Genomic DNA, 20,992 nt, shown 5'->3' with positions numbered 1-20,992 from the left:
AGAAAGAGAGAGAGAGAGAGAGAGAGAGAGAGGGAGAGAGAGAGAGAGAGAGAGAGAGAGAGAGAGATTTTGGAGAGAAGGTGAAGAGAATGGATTGGGAAAACATGGAAAAAGGGACGTTTATAACCTTACGTGAATGGTTTCTAGGAGAGGAGAATAGACATAGAAACATTGTGTTGCAGTGTAAGGAAGAGATGGATAGAGGATGTGTTGTAAGGGAAAAAGCAAGTTGAAGAAAAGATGAGAAAGTGACAAATGTAGGTGCATGTGGAAAAACATGGTTTTCATGTTGTCAGCGTATGCCATTGGTGGTAGATCGCTGCAAACTTGTTTCTTTGTTTGTTTAAGTGTGTATATTTGCAGGTACAAATTGTGTAAAAACCTTGAGGTTCAATTAAAAATAGGTTAAAAAAAATAATAAGTGAAATATAAAATATAGGAAACTGGCAGGTGACTGATTCCAAATGTAAAAATAGATGAAAAAATAGGAATAAATCAATAGGAATAATTTAATGCAAAATGGAATAAACTAGTGTGTACGCCAGATAATGTGGGGGTATTGAAATAAGATATGAAGAAAATGTAGACTGAAGATATACATATATATTTATATGTATAAATAGCACTTTTATGAAGGACCTGATGATATACATATATATATATATATATATATATATATATATATATATATATATATATATATATATATATATATATATATATATATATATAAAATAATGGAACAAATACAAACCTAGATTAATAACTATAATAAGAGTAGATATGTGTAACACTCACTGTTCTGCGTTGTGTATCTTTTTAGTGAGGCGCACACACCGGAGTTGAATCATGGGGATTTATTCACCTTTTTTTGGAAAAAAACAAAAACAGGGCGTCACACACAGTCCACGGCAAACAGAATCTCTCTCCACAGCTCCGAGCGTCAGTGCTCACTCAATTCAATTATATATGTTTAAATGTGGAAATAGAAATAATAATAATAATAATAATAATAATAATAATAATAAAGGTAAATAAAGCATAAAATAGTCTGAAATAAATTAATTAAATAAAACACAGTATATAAAATATATACTTCAGCAAATAACAATATATATTAAGAAAAAGGATCCTTAAATGTGCAGAAATACACCTCATCTTTCCCACCCACATCAATTATTTTTATATTTTTTATACAATAAACTATGCCAAAAAAAACTCATAACAGACATACCTTTTTTTGGAAATAGACAAAAACAGGGCGTCACACACAGTCCACGGCAAACAGAATCTCTCTCCACTAAAGAATAAAGAAACAAATAGACACTCTTTTAATGCTAGAGCGGCACACAAGATGTCCACACAGACACACAGCAGAGCCCCTGACCCCTGCACACACTCATGAGACAGGAGACCCCGCAACAACTGCCGCTAGCAGTAAGCTAATCAAGCTAATCCACACATCCTTTAGCATACAAAAGTTCGTTTTTTTTTCAACAATTCAACAACCATTCGGGAATTCAACACGCACGCACACCAACAAGTGACAAGACAGTGCGCATTCCCACAAAACACTTTTAAAAGCGACAACCAAAAAGTGTATAAAAAAAAACAAAGGGAGAGAGACATAAACGTGACTTACCAGCTCCGAGCGTCAGTGCTCACTGAAGCTGGTCACAAAGGTGCGACGCCAAATCACCCCCCAGGGAAACAAAAAGGTATGTCACGGAAAATAATAGAGTGGAACCTATTTACAATGAGAAACACTTTTGGGGAAGTTCACAACAAAAAATGATGTGAATAATTGACCAAAATTAAAATAAAATAAAATAAAATACAATTTAGCTCGGCTACATATGTGTAGCATGATAAAGTGATAAAATAAGTTACATGTTTATAAGCTGAAGGGAAAAGAAAAACGCTCTTCGAGTGCACCCACACACCCACACACAACTTTGTGTGTGTGTGTGTGTGTGTGTGTGTGTGTGTGTGTGTGTGTGTGTGTGTGTGTGTGTGTGTGTGTGTGTGTGTGTGTGTGTGTGTGTGTGTGTGTGTGTGTGTGTGTGTGGCGCATTGGGAGGGGAGGTGTGAAAATGAATGTATTACATGTACGTTTCAAGTAGGTTTAACTTTAAAGTGTAGTCTAACATTCTTAGGTTAGATTATGTTTTAGACATTTGCAGTACACCATACATCTGGGTGCTGAGCTAAGATAAGATAATGGCATAACATAGAATAAATAAGGAGGCATGGCAATCACAACAGCTATCAGTTAGCCGCAAAAATCGAAAGACTTATAAAAGTGTTATAATGATGGCAACACATGATGTAAGTGGCTAATTAGCTATATTAGCCTACTATCAAAATGTGTCTCAGGCTGACGAAAGGTGTCCCTTTTCACTGTACTGGCTTCATGAAACCTTTTCACTTTCCAGTTAGTTAAACACCCCCACACAAGAAGTCGCAGACGTCAGGATGAGTTGGACCCGTTTTTATATGGCAGGTGTGAAACTATAACAAACAGATACAGTATAGGTGCATCAGTATACACAAATAATGCAGCAATTGTTAATTAAAGCTTAACATAAATCATATACTGTCTCATTACGTTGATATGAGCCAAAATAATGCATTCAAAATAAGACTTGTAAATAGTTCCTTAAACATTAAATGAACTACTTAAATGTACTACTTTCTAACATATATTCCATCTAAACATCATTTTTTAATGCAATACTCACAGGGAATGCTTTTATGAACTCTAACACAGCTACAGAACAGAACAACATGCCGTCTCCGTGGTCTGAATCACATTACATCATCATCTCTGCGCAGCATGGCCAGGACACTCACTTCCTGATTCTCTTAAAGAGCCAGTGCACACAATACTAATGGCAGAGCCAGAACACTCCCCGTCTGGCATCCTATGGATACCACAAATAAACAAACTTAAACATCACCGGATAACAGAAAAACCAATTCTGATATGGGTCTAAAATAAGTCTTGACAGTCCCTTGGTTAGCGACTCTAACCTCAACCTTTCTCACGGTTCCATCGACACTGGGAACTGTCTTTGCAATGACGCCCATTGGCCACTCATTTCTTCTTGTTTGTTCGTACTACATCCCCTTCTTTAATGTCAGTCCTTTTGTGGTGCCATTTCTGACGAGATTGGAGGCTGCTGAGATACTCCTTTTGCCACCTGCTCCAGAAGTTGTCTGCGAGGAACTGAACACGCTTCCAGTGGCTCTTCAGCATCTCCTTCTGGTCGATGTTGTCACAGATTGGAGGAACAGCATGCGTTTTTTGTGTGAGCAGCATAGCAGGGCTTAGAATGAAAGGATGCTCTGGGTCTGATGAGACTGGTATTAGCGGGCGGGCATTCATTATGGCCGTGACTTCTGCAAGAAATGTAGTCAGTATTTCATGGGTAAGTTGGGCACGACCAGCTTGCAGCAACATGTTGTCCAGAATGCGCCTCGCCAGGCCGATCATACGTTCCCATACTCCACCCATATGGGATGCATGGGGTGGGTTGAATACCCATGTACACTTGTGTTCCTGTAAATATTGTTGCACTTTGTTCTCGTCTGGCACTGACGTTGTGATCTCTTTGTGAGCACCAATAAAATTAGTGCCACAGTCGGAGCGCAGCTGTTTAACAGGACCTCTCAGCGCAAAAAAGCGCCTCAGTGCATTGATAAAACTTGATGAGCTCATCTCCTCCACAACTTCAATGTGAACAGCCCTTGTGCACAAGCAGGTAAAGAGTACTGCCCACCGTTTGCTGTTAGCCTGTCCTCCTCTTGTACGCCTTGTGAATACTTCCCATGGGCCAAAAATGTCCAAGCCCACATAAGAAAAGGGGGGCTCTAGCCGAAGTCGGTCTACTGGCAGGTCACTCATTATTTGCTCCTCAAACTTTCCTCTCAGTTTCTTGCATGTAACACACTTGTTTATAACTTTGCCAATGCACCTTTTTGCACCTACAATCCACAGGCCACTTTCTCTGACCGCCCCTTCGGTAAAGTGTCTCCCTTGGTGGTTAACCTTTTCATGGTGATGTCGCACAAGGAGGGTGGTTATGTAGTTGGTGCCTGGTAATATAATAGGATTCATTTCTTTTGCTTCTAAGCCTGAGCGAATAATGCGACCACCGACTCTCAATAGGCTGTCATTTCCAATGATGGGGTTAAGCTTTATGAGCGGGCTGTGTTTGGAAAGATTTTGTTTTGCTGAAATGCATTTGATCTCATCTGCATACGTTTCTTGCTGAACATTTTTCATCATAATGTTCTCAGCTTGCTCTAACAGTTCACATGTAATGGCTGTTTTACAGATATGCCAACCATTACAGTCTTTGTTTGTTTTGGAAGAGGAGAAGCATTGTGCTACGTGAATCAGGTTTGCTACAGTTCTTTTCAGTGATTTCCATGAGGAAAAGCGTTCCCAGCGTTTTGTGTCTAACACGGTTTTTGTAGTGTTTGTGCAGAGGGTTCTTACCTCTGGGCGCACCTCTGCATCACTGTCTGGCTCCAGTAGCTCATACAGATGTTGCTCTGGCTGGATGTCTGAAGAGCACTGTAGGAAGGCCGGCCCTGTGAACCATGACGTTTTCTGCAACTCTGAAGCTGGGACAGCGCGTGAGCCGTGGTCAGCAGGATTTTGATCCGTTGCGACGAAGTGCCATTGCTCAGGTGTTGTTGACTCTCTGATGCGTCGAACACGGTTGTTTACATAGACGTAGAAGCGCCTTGACTGGTTGTTGATATAGCCCAGGACCACCTTGCTATCTGTGTAGAAGCCAATTTTGTCTATTTGATGGTCAATCTCATCGCTTATCACTTCTGCCATTTCCACAGCCATAACTGCGGCACAGAGTTCAAGCCTGGGGACTGTAAGCTCCGGCTGGGGGGTGAGTCGTGCCTTACCCAGAACAAAGCCAACTTCTGTTGTGCCATCAGCAGCGGTAACTTTAATATAAGCAACTGCACATATTGCTTTCATAGATGCGTCCGAAAAGATGCATAGTTCTACACATTTGGCTTGAGAAAGTGGGATGTTAGAGTATGTGCGCGGCATTTGGAGGTTACTGAGGCATTGTAGGGACTGCTGCCATTCTACCCATTTCCCTCTCATGTCCTCGGGCAGGGCTGAATCCCACTCTGTAGTGTGCAGCGAAAGTTCTCTCAAAAGGAGTCGTCCTTGGATGATGACTGGAGACAGAAACCCTAGCGGGTCAAATACACTGTTTACTGTTGAAAGGACCCCTCTGCGTGTGTAGGGTTTATCTGTATGGGGGATGTGAAAGGTGAAATAGTCTGACATTATGTTCCATTTTATGCCAAGGCTTCGCTGATCAGGAAGGTCGTCCTTGAACAGGTCCAAATCCTGGAGATCTTTGGCACGGTCCTCCACTGGAAAAGCATCCATCACCTCAACTTTGTTGGAGGCTATTTTGAGGAGCCGGAGATTTGAGGCTGCTAGCATTTCTTGTGTTCTTTTGACAAGATTGATGGCGCCTTGCTCAGTGGGAACAGACTTCAAGGCATCATCCACATAAAAGTCTCTTTCAACAAACTGACGCACATCTGCCCCGTATTTTTCCTCTCCTTGTTGTGCAGCTCTTCTTAGCCCATAGGTTGCTACTGCAGGGGAGGGGCTATTGCCAAAAACATGGACGCACATTCTGTAGTCCACTATGTCATTTTTGGGGTTGTTGTCTTTGTGCCACACAAATCTTAAAACATCTCTACAGTCCTCTCTTACTAGAAAGCAGTAAAACATCTGCTGAATGTCTGCGGTTATTGCAACTTTATGCTTCCTAAACCTCACCAGTACACCCAATAGACTGTTGTTTAGGTTAGGCCCTGAGAGTAACGCATCATTAAGTGACATACCTTCAAACTGTGCGCTGGAGTCAAATACCACTCTTATCTGCGATTTTTTCTGTGGATGGTAGACTCCGAAAAAGGGCAAATACCAATACTCTTTGTTTTTCTGTACTGGGGGTGCAAGCTCAGCATGTCCATTGTCCTTCATCTTTTGCATAAAGTCTGTGAGGTGGGACTGCATTTCTGGGTTTTTTATGAGTGTGCGTTGCAGTGACTTGAGGCGACTAACTGCATACTGGCGGTTGTTTGGTAGTATTTTCCTTGGCTCACGAAAAGGTAGTGGGGCCACCCAGCTCTTTGACTCATTTTGTGTGAACTCATTGTCCATAATTTTGAGGAATAACAGATCCTCCATCGAAGGTGCAAGCTTGTTGTCATTTTTAGTCTGACAGAAAACATCTCTTCCAAAGCTTACGTTGCTTGCATTTTCTTTCATTTTTGTGCTACTGAGAGCTAGCTGTCGATCTGGAAGATTAGTCTCTGATTTGATAGTGAAGTGATTTTCACAAGGAGGAAAATGAGTGGGCCTCCCATTTGCTAGAACGTGAGTCTTTAAACTGGTGACCTCTGAAGGCTTATGAGTGCTGCCCAAGCAAACTTCTCCCACTATCACCCAGCCTAGATCCAGCCTCTGTGCATATGGTGCATTGTGTGTTCCATTGATTTGACTGCGCACTTTATGGACTCTTAGAATGTCTCTTCCGAGTAATAGAAAAATCTCAGCACTGTCATCTAGAGGTGGTATTTTGTGTGCAACACGTTCGAGATGAGGATGACCTTGTGCAGCGGCTGGAGTGGGAATTTCCTCTCTTTTGTTTGGTATCATGTTACACTCGATCAAATTGGTAGCTGTATTGCAGTGGCGCCATCTATGGACTCTATGACGTAACCAGAGGCTCTGCGACCAGCTGTGAGACCTACACCAGAACAGGTCTGCAGAGTGTATGGCGCTGCAAGGCTGTTAACTTTGAACATATCAAAAAACTCAGAGCGTGCCAATGACAAGTTACTCTGGTCGTCCAACATGGCGTACATTCTTTTGCTCTTGCTGCGGTCATTAGCTGGGTAAACACTGACCAGGCATATTTTAGAACATGACTTTCCTAAAAAGCCCTCCCCACATACCTCAGTGCAACTTGCAACGACTGTTTCCTCCTGCCCATCTTCTTGCTCCCCGCCGTGATATGCTGGAGGTAAGGAAGACCTGAGAGGAAGGGAAGGTGAGTCTGGATGCAAGGCAGAAGGGTGCTTGTCAGAGTCACATTCAGAACATTTAACTGCTGCTTCACAGTTACGAGCCACATGTCTGGTAGATGCACAGCACTTGTAACATATATTATGTTGCTTTAACAGTCTCTTCCTTTCTTGTAGAGGTTTTTCCTTAAAACTTCTACAATGTTGTAGTGCATGAGGTCTGTTATGTACAGGACACCATTTGTCTGGTTCATTAGTGGGTGTGGCTGTTACGCTTGTTTTATGCACTGAAACTGTTCTGCGGTTGTTACTGTAATTTTCTCCAAATCTGTCCTTTTTTACTCCGCTGATGAATGATGGCTGGATATGGAAGCTTGGGTCGTTGCGTGCCTTTGCTTGTGTCTGAATAAACTGCAGAAAGAAGGTAAAAGGAGGAAAAATTACTTTATATTCCTGTTTGTAGCGCGAGCCTTCCATCATCCATCTGTCCTGTAGTCCATACGGCAATTTTTCCACGATTGGAGCGATGCCTCTTGCCGTATCAAGATAGGACAGTCCATGTAAATATCCTTCTTGCATTGCTGAATTGATTTCCAACAGTAAATCGCTTAGCTCTCTTAGTTTTAGGTGATCTTTTGGCCCTATTTTGGGGAACTGGTCAAGTTTTGCAAAAAGAGCGCCCTCTATGGCCTCTGGCGAACCATAGGTCTCTTCTAGCCTGTCCCAGATGAGTTGTAATGCAGCTGGTGATTTATTTATATTCACTGCTCTGATACGACGTGCATGTTTAACTGACTCTGGGCCCAGTGATTTAATCAGGAGGTCAATTTCTTCCCCAGCTTTAAGATCAAGACTCTCGGTAGCGTTAGTGAATGATGATTTCCAAGCTAAATAATTTTCTGGTTTGTCATCAAACTTTGTGAGCTCAGACGTTAACAACTGACTCCTTACTAGATATTTAGCAAGTTCATTATTATCATTAGAATGATATTGAGCGGGTGAGTAATACCGGTTGCGGACAGTAGAGGGCGTTGTATACATAGGAATATTATGGGCACTGTTTTCTGGGGGTCTTTGGGGCTGATAGTCTTTTGAGACTGTGGGTACAGATTCCTGTTGCCTATCTGATTCCTTAATTTTTACTTTGTTCATCCCTTCATCTGGTTTAATGTCATTTGTGTGTATTTCACGTGGCTCTTTATCACTGGGCTCAATGCTGGGCTCACTGTGTTTTCTTATGTATTCAGCTGTCCGCTCATGGGCGCTTTGGAGTGAGGGCAGATGAATATAATGTTCCACTGTCGTTTCCAATCTTGCAGCAGCGTCCTCCATCACTGCTGCTTCAGCGGCGGCAGCTTGTGCTTCACCTTCTTTCTCGAGTGCATGGAGTGTTGCTTCCAATCTAGAGATACCAAGAAAATGTTTCTTTTGTGCGAAGGGGCAGGAAATATAAGATTTTCTTCATCCTGTTCCTTTTCGACATGGCTGTGTATTGAATGCAGTAAGGTATGTGAGATTGTTGAAATGTTGTTGAAATGTACACATCCAAGTACGAAATAAATAAATAATTGAATTGAATTGAATTGAATTGAAATTGAATTGAATTGAATTGAATTGAATCTAGCTTTTTCTAGTTTAATTTCTATTTCTTTCTTTGCAAATGCAGCTCTGGCCTGGGCAGCTTCTGCTTTTGCACGTGCTGTGGCAGCTGCTAACGTTAGACTTGCGGCAGACGATCTGCTTCCGGACGATCTGCTTGCCCGGGAAACCGTAGATTCAGCGTTCTCCATTGTTCGTGTTGATGGACTCACTATGCCTTTACGCTGACTTAACAACGTCTGTCGTGCTGGTCTGAAAACAGCGTATGACAGTGCAGCCTGGGGTTCAGCAGTTCATCGAAAGGTGTCCCTTTTCACTGTACTGGCTTCATGAAACCTTTTCACTTTCCAGTTAGTTAAACACCCCCACACAAGAAGTCGCAGACGTCAGGATGAGTTGGACCCGTTTTTATATGGCAGGTGTGAAACTATAACAAACAGATACAGTATAGGTGCATCAGTATACACAAATAATGCAGCAATTGTTAATTAAAGCTTAACATAAATCATATACTGTCTCATTACGTTGATATGAGCCAAAATAATGCATTCAAAATAAGACTTGTAAATAGTTCCTTAAACATTAAATGAACTACTTAAATGTACTACTTTCTAACATATATTCCATCTAAACATCATTTTTTAATGCAATACTCACAGGGAATGCTTTTATGAACTCTAACACAGCTACAGAACAGAACAACATGCCGTCTCCGTGGTCTGAATCACATTACATCATCATCTCTGCGCAGCATGGCCAGGACACTCACTTCCTGATTCTCTTAAAGAGCCAGTGCACACAATACTAATGGCAGAGCCAGAACATATAATGATGGCAACACATGATGTAAGTGGCTAATTAGCTATATTAGCCTACTATCAAAATGTGTCTCAGGCTGACGCAAATCTTCGTTGATAAAAATGTTGAAATGTAATAATTATTCTACACATTTTTACAACATTGGAAAACGTTAGTAAAACTTCTCAGAGGGGGAGAACTCCTGGAAATGACCTTAGAATGTCTTAGAATGACCAAAGGTATAGATGTGTGTGTCCAAGTTAAAGGAAACAACAGGCTGTCTTCTTCTAATGAATTTATTACAATCTTTACAAGCTGGGTAACGTTTGCTGTGGTCTGGAACAACATGGCACACAAACAACTATGAGAAATGCAGCCAATATTACATACAATAATGTATCATGAAACATGGAAAAATAAACTAAATACACAGAGGACATAAGTAAAGGAAATTAAATATACCTACAAACAAGGCATAATGATGCAATATGTACATACAGCTAGCCTAAATAGCCACCAGGACGCCGCTAAAGAGCCGCATGTGGCTCTAGAGCCGCGGGTTGCTGACCTCCACCTTAAAGCCTCAGGCATGTTTTTAAAAGTGTGTTGAAGTTGTTAGAGGAACCTGCAAAGAAAATAACACAGAAAAGTGCATTTCATGAGGGGGTTTTATTCATGCATGTCAATAAGATAAAGAAGAAGAAGGCCACTTCTTCCTCTCTATTTCTTTGAACGTCATGACTACTTCCTCCTTGCGACCTGTAGACGCACACATTTCTACTTGTTCACTTACTCCAATATGAGTCTGAAGACAGGGTTTGTGGTCCTCCTTCTCTGCATGCCAGGTAATAAACATCTACTTTTTTATTTGGTTAAATTCCTGACTCTAATTGATAAAATATTGCTTTCCTACATAGACTCTCTGCATGCATTTTTTATTTTTTTTTTACCAGTAATGTCAGCTAAATGTGCAATTTTTCAGTGAAACATTCTTAATTAGCATAATTCATGAAGGAAAAGGAACTATAAAGTGACAAACTTTCAAGTTAATTCATGTTGCGTCTGCTCTGAAGTGGACTTTTTGTTGTGCAAGTTGAGAATTGTGCCAAAGTCATTTTCGCTGAGGGCCACATCTCAGTTATGTTTGGCCCCAGAAGGCCGCTTCTAACAGTGAATACTATTATTACACAATTTTTTTAATGCATTTTATTAGTAGATTTTTTTTTAACTAAAATGTTAAAAAAATATGGTAAATTGCAATAATTTCACCTCAAAATGTAGTGTATATTACTGTAAATGGAAAAACAGTACTGCTGTTTTTATGGTTTAAAAAAAGGCAGCTCAGCTGCCAGAATGTTACAGTAAAATTTACATTTGTTTTTTTTAACTGTAAATAAAAAAACTGCAATTTTACAGTAAAATGTTGGCACCTGAGCTGCCAGTTTGTTTGTTTTTACCGCAAATCAACAACTGTAGATTTTTCAGTGTATTACTGTAAATGCCAAAACGGCACCACAGTTTATTACAGTAAAAATAGCACTGTTTTTTTTCATTTAGAGAAAAATGCTGTAAAAACCACAGTAAATGTCACAATTTTACCATGAAATCTATTGCTACTTTTACATTGCACAATTTGATGGATAACTTGCTTTGAAATCATTATTATTAGCATTTATTTCTATTTAAAAAATGGTTTGAATGTTTGATAATATATTTTTTCATAATTAGGCAATATTTAAGTTAACATAATTAGCGATTACATGGAGTACATATATTTCTTACATTTAGTAAAAAAAAAAAAAGTTACATTACTTTATTGACACATATTATTTCCAGGCTTTGGAGGGTCAAATAAAATGAAGTGCACCTGTGGTATATATCATTTTGGCCCGAGTTCTGACTCTAGAGGTATCAAATGCTTTTTTAGGGTCCACAGATACTCCAGCTGCATGTTTATTTTTGATCAATTGCATTAGTTGTTTCTTTAATTGCTTTAATTGGTGTTGAATTGTTTGCCCTGACTCCATATTTGACTGCCTGTGAGCAATTTATGTTAGTCCAAAAATGTGTCTCATTTATTGTTGAAGAACTTCTCTAGAGTTTTAGAAAATTGAGGAAGTAAAGAAATTGGTATGTCATCATTTGTCATCTTCCCCCTTAGTTCTACAAGGCAGGACCACTTTAGCTACTTTCATTTGATCCAGATATGTAGCGGATCGTAGTAATAAGTTACAAATGAATGTTGGTGGTTTTGAAATCCCTTCAGTGACCTTTTTCACGATTGTTATGGCAAGTCCATCGCAGTGGATAGATATTTTATATTTACATTTGTTTACAACAGTGGCGGGCCGTGCGTTTCCCACCTAGGCCTTCAATGATTACCTCTCAAAATACCATTTAACCCCCAATGCCAACCCTTGATGCTGAGTGCCAAGCAGGGAGGTAATGGCTCCCATTTTTATAGTCTTTGGTATGACTCGGCCGGGGTTTGAACTCACAACCTACCCATCTCAGGGCGGACACTCTAACCCAGACCTGGGCAAATTAAGGCCCGGGGGCCACATGCGGCCTGTTAAGCTTTTCAATCTGGCCCGCCGGACATTCCCAAATAATTTTTTTACATCTTTAAGATGGAAAGTGTAGCTGCCATTATGATGTGCAGTCATGTTTTCTAATGACCGTAAGTCTTGAACTATACAAAGTAGAGATGTCCGATAAATGCTTTAAAATGTAATATCGGAAATTATCGGTATCGTTTTTTTTGTATCGGTTTCGTTTTTTATTTTTTTATTTGTTATTTTTTATTAAATCAACATAAAAAACACAAGATACACTTACAATTAGTGCACCAACCCAAAAAACCTCCCTCCCCCATTCACACTCATTCACACAAAAGGGTTGTTTCTTTCTGTTATTAATATTCTGCTTCCTACATTATATATCAATATATATGAATGAAATAAGTTTATTTCGGTCATATGATCAACCATTAACCATTTTGTGTGACAGTACAGTACAAATTATACATATATAACAATCATACACATTTACACACAAAAAGAAAAGAAAAGCATGACCGAAAAAGGAATAGGCTGAAGCCAAGGCTTATATTTGCCTATCCTATACCTTCACTGAAAATAAGATTACCTGGAACATCAACATTAAAAAGAAAAAAAAAAATCAATGGGATGAAAGTAATCGTTGCTATATTTTATAATTTTCAATTATTTCACCTTTCAATGTTTTCTTAAACCTTAACAAAGAAGTACATGTCTTCAACTCATCACTGAGCTTGTTCCACCATTTAACTCCTAAAACTGAAATACATTTGTATTTTGTATTTGTTCTTGCTTTACATATTTCGAAAACCAATATCCCCCGTAAATTATAGTTTACTCCTCTTAATTGAAATAACCTAAGAATACAAGCTGGAAGGCTGTTGTTCTTTACTCGAAACATAATTTCCATTGTTTTTAAAAAACACAATATCTGAAAATTTTAACACATTAGAACTTATAAATAATGGATTGGTATGTTCATAGTAGCATGCTTTGTGTATTATTCTAATGACCCTTTTTTGAAGTTTAATTATTGGGTCTACGTTTGTTTTATAAACATTTCCCCAAACTTCAACACAATATGTTAAATATGGAAAAATAAAACAATAATATAACATATGCAAACATTTCTTATTCAGCATGTGTTTTACTTTATAAAGAATAGCAATGGATTTGGATATTTTTCCCTTTATATATTCAATATGCGGTTTCCAACATAATTTATGATCAATTATTATTCCCAAGAATTTAGTTTCATATAGTCTATCAATTTCCACTTGATTTAATTTTAATTTTGCTTCACAGTTTGTCCTTGCACCACTAAACACCATAAACTTAGTTTTCTTATCATTTAATGATAACTTATTAATATCAAACCATTTTTTTAGCTGAATCAACTCAACCTCTATTATCCTCAACACTTCCTTCAAGTCTTCTCCTGAACAATATACATTTGTATCATCTGCAAACATAATAAATTTCAATTTATTAGACACTGAACAAATATCATTTAAATATAGTATAAATAACTTAGGTCCCAATACCGAGCCTTGTGGCACCCCACAAGTTACTCTTCTTGGCTGTGATTTAGTCTTATTAATTTCCACATATTGAGATCTATTGCTTAAATAACTACTTAACCACTGTTGTGAAACACCTCTTATGCCATAGTTTTCCAATTTTTGCAGAAGTAAGGAATGATCGATTGTGTCAAAAGCTTTACATAAGTCAATAAATACTCCAACGGTGTGTTGTTTCTTTTCTATTGCTGTAGCTACGTTTTCTACAAAGTCCATCACTGCTAGGGATGTAGATCGATTACTCCTGAACCCATACTGCTGATCATTCAGTAGCTCATGTTTGTCAATGAACTGATCAAGTCTATTTACAAATAATTTCTCAAGAATTTTTGCAAATTGAGGTAGTAGAGACACAGGTCTATAATTTGAGACCATGTGTTTATCACCATTTTTATAAATTGGAATAACTTTAGCAATTTTCATTTTGTCAGGAAAAGTTCCAGTTGATAAAGATTTATTACATATATAAGTAAACGGCTTCAGGACACAATCCACCACTTCTTTAACAAGTGACATATCCACGTTGTTACCATCGACAGATTTTTTGTTTTTAAACTTTCTGACCACTTCTAACACATCACTTTCACAAACTCCGCCAAGAAACATTGAATTTTTAATGTCAGATACACGCTTGAACTTTTTCTCATCATTCATATTAAAATTTATATTTTTTGCCAAATTTGGGCCAACATTCACAAAAAACTTATTGAATTCCTCAGCTATTTCTTCTATATTTTCAATAATTGAGTTGTCATCTTTTACCAGATAAGCTGTAAAATCCTTTTTGCTAGATTTTTTAATCATTGTATTAAGCACATTCCAGGTTTCAATGATATTATTTTTATGTTTATGCAGCAATTGTTCATAATATTTTTTTTGTTGCAGCCTCCTGATACATGTCAATCTGTTTTTATACTTTTTATATTTGTCCTCATTTTCTATTGTTCGATGCTTAATAAATTCCTTGTAAAGCCCTTTTTTTTTTTTACAGGCTTTTACTAAACCCCCTGTTATCCATGGTTTCTCCCTCTTTTTAGTATTTTGCTTATATTCTCTCAATGGACAATGATGGTCATAAAGTGTCAGAAATATATCCAGGAATGTATCGTATGCTTCATTAGTGTCCTCCACAAAAACATTTTGCCAATCCTGATTTAAAAGATCAGCCTTGAATGCCTTAACTGCTTCTGGTGATTTTATTCTAACAAAGTTATTTATTTGTCTTTTTGTTTGTAAGTTTGTCTCCTTGTTCATTTGCATCACTGTAAAGACAGGCAAGTGATCACTTACATCAGTCACTAAGAGTCCACTTTTTCTATTCCCATCAAATACATTTATAAAAATATTGTCAATCAGTGTTAAGCTGTCCTTTGTTATTCTGCTAGGTTTTACAATTAGTGGAAAGAAACTCAAGCTGAACATAAGATTAACAAAATCAGTGGTTTTCATGTGATCATTAAATTTAATCAAATCAATGTTGAAGTCACCACAAATCAAGATCACCTTATCATTATGTCTTTCATATAACTCAAACATTTTCTTATTAAATTGATCAATGCATGATCCTGGAGTTCTATAAATACAACTAATTAATATGTTTTTGGATCTTTCAACACTGATTTCAATAGTTACACATTCCATCAGATTGTCAATAGCAGTTGTCATGTCAGCAATCAGCCTACATTTGAGAGAGGACATCACAAACAATACAACACCTCCTCCCCTTTTGTTCATCCTGTTTTGCCAAAACATTTCATATCCCTCTAATCCAGGGGTCACCAACCTTTTTGAAACCAAGGGCTACTTCTTGGGTACTGATTAATGCGAAGGGCTACCAGTTTGATACACACTTAAATAAATTGCCAGAAATAGCCAATTTGCTCAACTTACCTTTAACTCTGTTATTATTAATAATTAATTATATTTATCTTTGTGGAAACACTGATCATCTTAATGATTTCTCACAATAAATATATATAGAAACAGATAAATATCAATATGCAACACTTTATTTTTATATTTTCTCTAAGTGCACATTTTTCAAATTGAACATTTTCAAATGATCACTTCTAAGACAGTCTTGTGAAATCACAATATCCCATTTTAACTAGCTAACCACTAACATTGTTTAACAAATCATGAATTACTTTGCACCATGTTTGTACAAATAATAACTCATGTAAAATACAAAAGTAAACTCTCAAATTTTTAAATCATGTCACACTTTGAACTGGACACCAAATCTGTTATCTGTTTCTTTGTCAGTTAGTGGGAAGCCTGGCATTGCATGCTGTTAACTAGTGTGTTGTACTCTGGTGTGTAACTTGACACTGCAACTCTGAGTGAGTCTTGCAGATGTGCATCAGTGAGGCGTGTTCTGTGTTTGTTCTTGATGAAGTTCATGTCAGAAAAGGCTGATTCACAAAGATAAGATTTTTCCTCATTGTTTGCGGAACCTTCTTAATCTTTTGGACATATTTTCACAGCAATCTGGCCTTAAGCTTAATTATGATAAATGTAAAATGTTAAGGATCGGAAATCTAAAGGGAACGTCCTTTCGAATGGAATGCAAAGTGTTTTGTTTATAAATTATATGCAATCTGTTGTGTTCCCTAATTTTTTTCTGTGTACATGAATGAAGGTGTGTGTTGCTGAGTCCGACTTGGACATTATCTGGACTGGGCCTGGTTTAAAAATCATTGACAATCTGGTCTGTTGAAGATAAGGCCCTTTTTTAAAAAAATAAAATAAAATAAGATAAATAAATAAAAAACATTTTCTTGGATAAAAAAGAAAGTAAAACAATATAAAAATAATTACATAAAAAATAGTAATTAATGAAAATGTTAGTGGACCAGCAGCCTATACAATCATGTGTGCTTCAGGGACTGTGTCCCTTGCAGATGTGTTGTCTATGTTGTGGGAACCAGAATATTGGTAGCAGAAAGAAATAACCCCTTTTTGTGTGGATGAGTGTGCATGGGGGAGGTTGTTTGGGTTGATGCACTGATTGAAAGTGTATCTTGGGTTTTTCTATGTAGATTTAATTTAAAAAAAAAATAAAATAAAATTTAAAAAAAAAAAAAATTTAATTTTTTTTTTTTTTTTTTTTAGAACAGGCCCGCGGGCGACTCATCTGGTCCTTACGGGCGACCTGGCGCCCGCGGGCACCGCGTTGGTGACCCCTGCTCTAATCCATCCAGTAATTCCTTACTATCACTCAACCAAGTTTCTGAAATTGCTATTATGGTAAACCTTTGCTGTATTTGTTTAAGATACTCTTTAATTTTGGAAAAGTTACTGTAAAGACTCCTGCTGTTGAAATGAATCACAGAAAAGCCTTCCATTTTAACATTTGAATTAAACTGTTCATCAGTATAATACTCACAGTCCACTTTAGAGTCCTGATAGAAGTGAATATCTGGGTCAATGTTATTTTCTAACTCATAGCATTTATGATCATGATAGTCAAAAGACTTGAATTTTGTGCAGCTCATTTGTTCTTCCATCATGTTGCTTGTCCACACTGTTTCTCTGCACACAGTACACAATAAACAAGGAAAATTTCCCCACTATTCCACTTGTTTATCATCATCATCTTTTTCATTGATATTGTTCAAGTTCCTTCAAGTCTCTGACCACTAATACCCTTACTTGTTCTGGTGGACCATGAGAGAGGAGAAGGGGTTACCTTATGTCAAAAAAAGATTTACGACCTTAAGGTCAAAAGGTCACAGGGGGGTGGGGTGAAGGGGAGGTCAGAAGGAGGCGGGGCTGAGGGGGGAATACACCTTATGTCAAAATGTGATTGATGGCCCTGTAAGAGGAGGGGTGGGGTGAAGGGGAGGTCAGAAGGAGGCGGGGCTGAGGGGGAGACACCTTATGTCAAAATGTGATTGATGGCCCTGTAAGAGGAGGGGTGGGGTGAAGGGGAGGTCAGAGGAAGGTGGGGTTAAGGGGGGAGACACTTTATGTCAAAATGCGATTTACGACTTTTTGAGTATTAACACATGTACGTACACACACACACATACACTGGTATATGTGAATGGTAAGTCTTTGTTAGTACGAGCATTAAGAGAAAATGGAAAAGATGGAGAAAGCTGTTGTTTCAGTAGGCATGATTAGCGAAACGCCAGTTTCAATTTATAAAAATGATAAAACTTACTACGACGCTCCTCGGAAAAGTAGGATTTTTTTGAATCGTACTCAAATTCCTCCAACCGAGTCTTTGCGTGAGAAGTGGTGCTTGGAGGGTTATGGAATGATTGGATCTTTTGGATACGTTTTCCGATACCAGATGGGAGATATCTGTTTGTTTCAGCTGAAAGAGAGAAGAGACGAAAGCCCTTTTTCGATTGCATCGTCGCTATCAACCGTGGATTGGGATGTTTTAAGTTTGACAATGCCTGATATTTTGTGGCATGATCCTTCTCCGATGGAAAAACGTGTAAAAGGAAGCTTGTTTACTTACCCGACGCTGGATGAGTTGCGTGAGAGAAGAATTTTGTTTAGCGCTACTTGGGAGACGAAATCTTCTGCCTCAGGTCGTTGGTTTTTTCGTGCCGGTCTCCGTGCTCCTAAAATCAACGGATCCTATCAGCCTCAGTCGACCGAACCAGACGTCTTTTCTTTGGAGTCTTTTAACTCTGAATGCGGGGTGTTTACTCCGGTGGTGGTGGTTCCTATAGCGGCATGGCGAGAGTGTATGGGAGAAATGAAGGAGAAGATAGACGTCTTGTTTCGAAGCAGCCGAAATTGGAAATGCGTACTGACGACGAAAAGAAGGTTGTCTTTCGAGACCACACCCCCGACGGAGTACGAAAGGACCTCCCCTGCCAATACATCAACCAATAGTATTTGAAAACAATCTTTCTACTAGTCTGATTGGTCGAAACTTTTTACGGGGCTCCTCCCCTTTGAAAACAATACGCCCCGTAATTTTTTGACCAATCCACAACGGTTTCTTTTTTTTCGTACCCTTTAAAAACAAGACAATCTTGCAATTTTGACCAAGCCACATCGGTTCCTTTCTGAACGTGCGATCTCTCAAACAAGAAAATGGCAAACAAGACAAGCAGACGCGTACAGACTTCTTTTATACCACAGGACAAATTTAAACCATCCGTAAACACGGCTGATGAACCATCCGGCATTACGGCTGATGAAGCAGCCCTGAGAGAGATTTTTAATCCTCCCGAGACGATGGTGGATGCAAACGGCGAAGAGACCCCTTCAATTCCGCCGTGTCGCTTCAGCAGATGCTTCGCCAGACAAGGGATGAAAACCTGCGAGGTTACACCGTCTTTGGCAGACAACGATACGGAGGAGGAGGTAAAGGAGAATTGTTTTGTAAACATAACTCCGCCATCATCCCAGCCATCATCTCCGTCACTCTTGGAGCCTACATTGCACATTGACGACGAAACCGACGGGGGTCTGTGGTTGTTTTTCGCCAGCACGGTGAAAACGGCTGTGTTTCATCTCCTCAACCACGCCATCTACAATTTCAGGCAAAGCAAGTGCTACGGTTGCTGGGTAAACCATCCGAGCCAAAGACAACACCAATGCTTGGAACCGTACGAGCAGGACTTTTTGTTGTACAACTACGACGGAGTCATCAGGAGTCTACGCAGGCCTAAATTCATTCAGGCCATTCAATGCTTGCTGATGCTTCGTTGCATCAAGGCTGAGGATTCAAAGGTTGAAGCCTATGCAGACTCTTTGCTGTCTCAACTGGGATCTGAGACAAATATCTGGGGGGCTATAGATGGCATGTACAGCGAGCTGGTGGGAAATGATGAAACGATTTTTGGACATTTGGGTATGGTGACAGAGTGTTGGAAAAAATAAAAAAAGATGGGTAATTATTGGGGAAATCTTGTCAACTTTGTGGAGAACCATGCTGTTGTATACCCATTGACGGACATGATAGAAGCATTTATTTTAAAACGCGACAAACCTCAAAAACTACAAATTATTCTTGACTTTGCCCGCTCTAAGCCCACCTGGGAAACTGTTGTTTCTTATGCTTCTGACTTTGACATTTTTGAAATGATTTTGTTTGAATGGTCTAAAGAAAAGTCTTTTCAACCTTTACCTTGTCATGTGTTTGTTTTATATGCTCTGTTTGTTGATATGACGATGTATCGGCTGCGCTATGGCATCTCCGTTAATGTTTTGTTTGAACTACAAAAACTACATAATGCGATTAAATGTACCTACGGTATACCTGTTTTATATCAAACGTTGATTATAGTTTATAGTTTATAGAAAAATTGTTTTAGATACAATGTGTTGTTTTTTATAATAAAAACAAAATGTTTTAGATACACTGTGTTGTTTTTTATAATAAAAACAAAATGTTTTAGATACACTGTGTTGTTTTTTTATAATAAAAACAAAATGTTTTAGATACACTGTATTGTTTTTTCATGAATGAATAAAAGAAATGTGTACCAAGCAAACCGAGGTCATTTTTCTGTGTCTTTTCACAATGAACAAAGCTATGGAAAAAGCGTACTATACACCCGCACACCCTGGTAGTTTTGGAGGGGTAGATCGACTCCGTAGAGCTGTACAGGATGAAACGGGGCAACATGTCAAAAGAGAAAAAGTTCAAGAATATTTAATGGGTCAAGATGCCTATACACTCCATCAACCGGTTCGCATCAATTTTCCAAGAAACAGAGTCTTTGTACCTAGACCATTAAATCAATTTCAAGCTGACCTTTGTGACATGCAAGCCTTGGCTAAATATAACGACGGTTTTAATTATTTAATAACGGTCATTGATGTATTTTCCAAGAAGGCTTACGCAAGGGTTTTGAAGAGAAAGACAGCCGAGGATGTGGTTAATTCGTTTCAATCGGTGTTAGAGGAAAGCCAAATCCCTCTTAAACTACAAACTGACGCGGGAAAAGAATTTTTTAACAAAAGTTTTCAAGCTCTGATGAAGAAATACAATATTGTACATTTTTCTACAGCCAGCGATCTCAAAGCCTCGGTGGTTGAAAGATTTAATCGTACTTTGAAAGGAAAAATGTGGAGATATTTTACAGCCAATAATACTAGGCGGTACCTAGACGTCTTACAAGACTTGTTAAAAAGCTACAACCACGGATATCACAGCAGTATTAAAATGAAACCCGCTGATGTAACTTTGGAAAATACTCCTCAAGTGTTTGAAAATCTTTATGGTTCAAACACAGCGTCCAAACACAAATACAAATTTGTCACGGGAGATACGGTGAGAATATCTAAAGTGAGAGGAGTATTTGATAAAAAATACGAACAAAGTTTTACAAACGAGGTGTTTACAATAAACAGACGTCTCCCTCGCACTCCCCCTGCATACAAACTGAAAGA

General features: G+C 38.6%; 3 protein-coding genes across 4 annotated transcripts in view; 1 reads left to right on the top strand and 2 right to left on the bottom strand.

Annotated features, from left to right (window-relative positions):
• Positions 1 to 1,235: 1,235 nt before the first annotated feature.
• On the bottom strand, positions 1,236 to 6,685 carry LOC133633729 (uncharacterized). Its single transcript, XM_062026386.1, has 4 exons — positions 2,742 to 6,685; positions 2,421 to 2,511; positions 1,643 to 1,670; positions 1,236 to 1,300 (listed from the first exon to the last, which is right to left on the bottom strand). Exon 1 carries the CDS (start codon positions 6,329 to 6,331, stop codon positions 3,098 to 3,100), a length of 3,234 nt encoding a protein of 1,077 aa, XP_061882370.1. The 5' UTR covers positions 6,332 to 6,685; the 3' UTR covers positions 1,236 to 1,300; positions 1,643 to 1,670; positions 2,421 to 2,511; positions 2,742 to 3,097.
• A 96-nt stretch (positions 6,686 to 6,781) lies between these two features.
• On the bottom strand, positions 6,782 to 9,505 carry LOC133633481 (uncharacterized). 2 transcript variants are annotated; one of them, XM_062026013.1, is made up of 2 exons: positions 7,534 to 9,505; positions 6,782 to 7,121 (listed from the first exon to the last, which is right to left on the bottom strand). In XM_062026013.1, the coding sequence occupies exons 1-2, from the start codon at positions 8,419 to 8,421 to the stop codon at positions 6,999 to 7,001; spliced, it is 1,011 nt and encodes a 336-aa protein (XP_061881997.1). In that variant the 5' UTR covers positions 8,422 to 9,505; the 3' UTR covers positions 6,782 to 6,998. The 2 variants fall into 2 exon arrangements, with proteins under 2 accessions (XP_061881997.1, XP_061881998.1); XM_062026014.1 differs by having other exon boundaries at positions 6,782 to 7,099.
• A 797-nt stretch (positions 9,506 to 10,302) lies between these two features.
• The window catches only part of LOC133633739 (B-cell receptor CD22-like), a 37,133-nt gene continuing 26,443 nt past the window's right edge, over positions 10,303 to 20,992 (top strand). Inside the window, exon 1 of the mRNA XM_062026401.1 lies at positions 10,303 to 10,331. Within this exon, the coding sequence (XP_061882385.1) occupies positions 10,325 to 10,331 (7 nt within the window). The 5' untranslated portion in view covers positions 10,303 to 10,324. The remainder of the gene's footprint in view (positions 10,332 to 20,992) is intronic.

This window comes from Entelurus aequoreus, linkage group LG18 (assembly GCF_033978785.1).
Source record: "Entelurus aequoreus isolate RoL-2023_Sb linkage group LG18, RoL_Eaeq_v1.1, whole genome shotgun sequence".
Lineage (NCBI taxonomy): Eukaryota > Metazoa > Chordata > Actinopteri > Syngnathiformes > Syngnathidae > Entelurus > Entelurus aequoreus.
This window is presented reverse-complemented; position numbering and strand designations above follow the sequence as displayed.

Coding starts and splice junctions, on each gene's coding strand:
- LOC133633729 (XM_062026386.1), bottom strand. CDS start 6,331: ATGAAAGAAAATGCAAGCAACGTAAGCTTTGGAAGAGATGTTTTCTGT.
- LOC133633481 (XM_062026013.1), bottom strand. CDS start 8,421: ATGGAGGACGCTGCTGCAAGATTGGAAACGACAGTGGAACATTATATT. Junction 7,122..7,533: donor GCTACAAACAGGAATATAAA/GTAATTTTTCCT, acceptor CCTTGCATCCAG/ACTCACCTTCCCTTCCTCTC.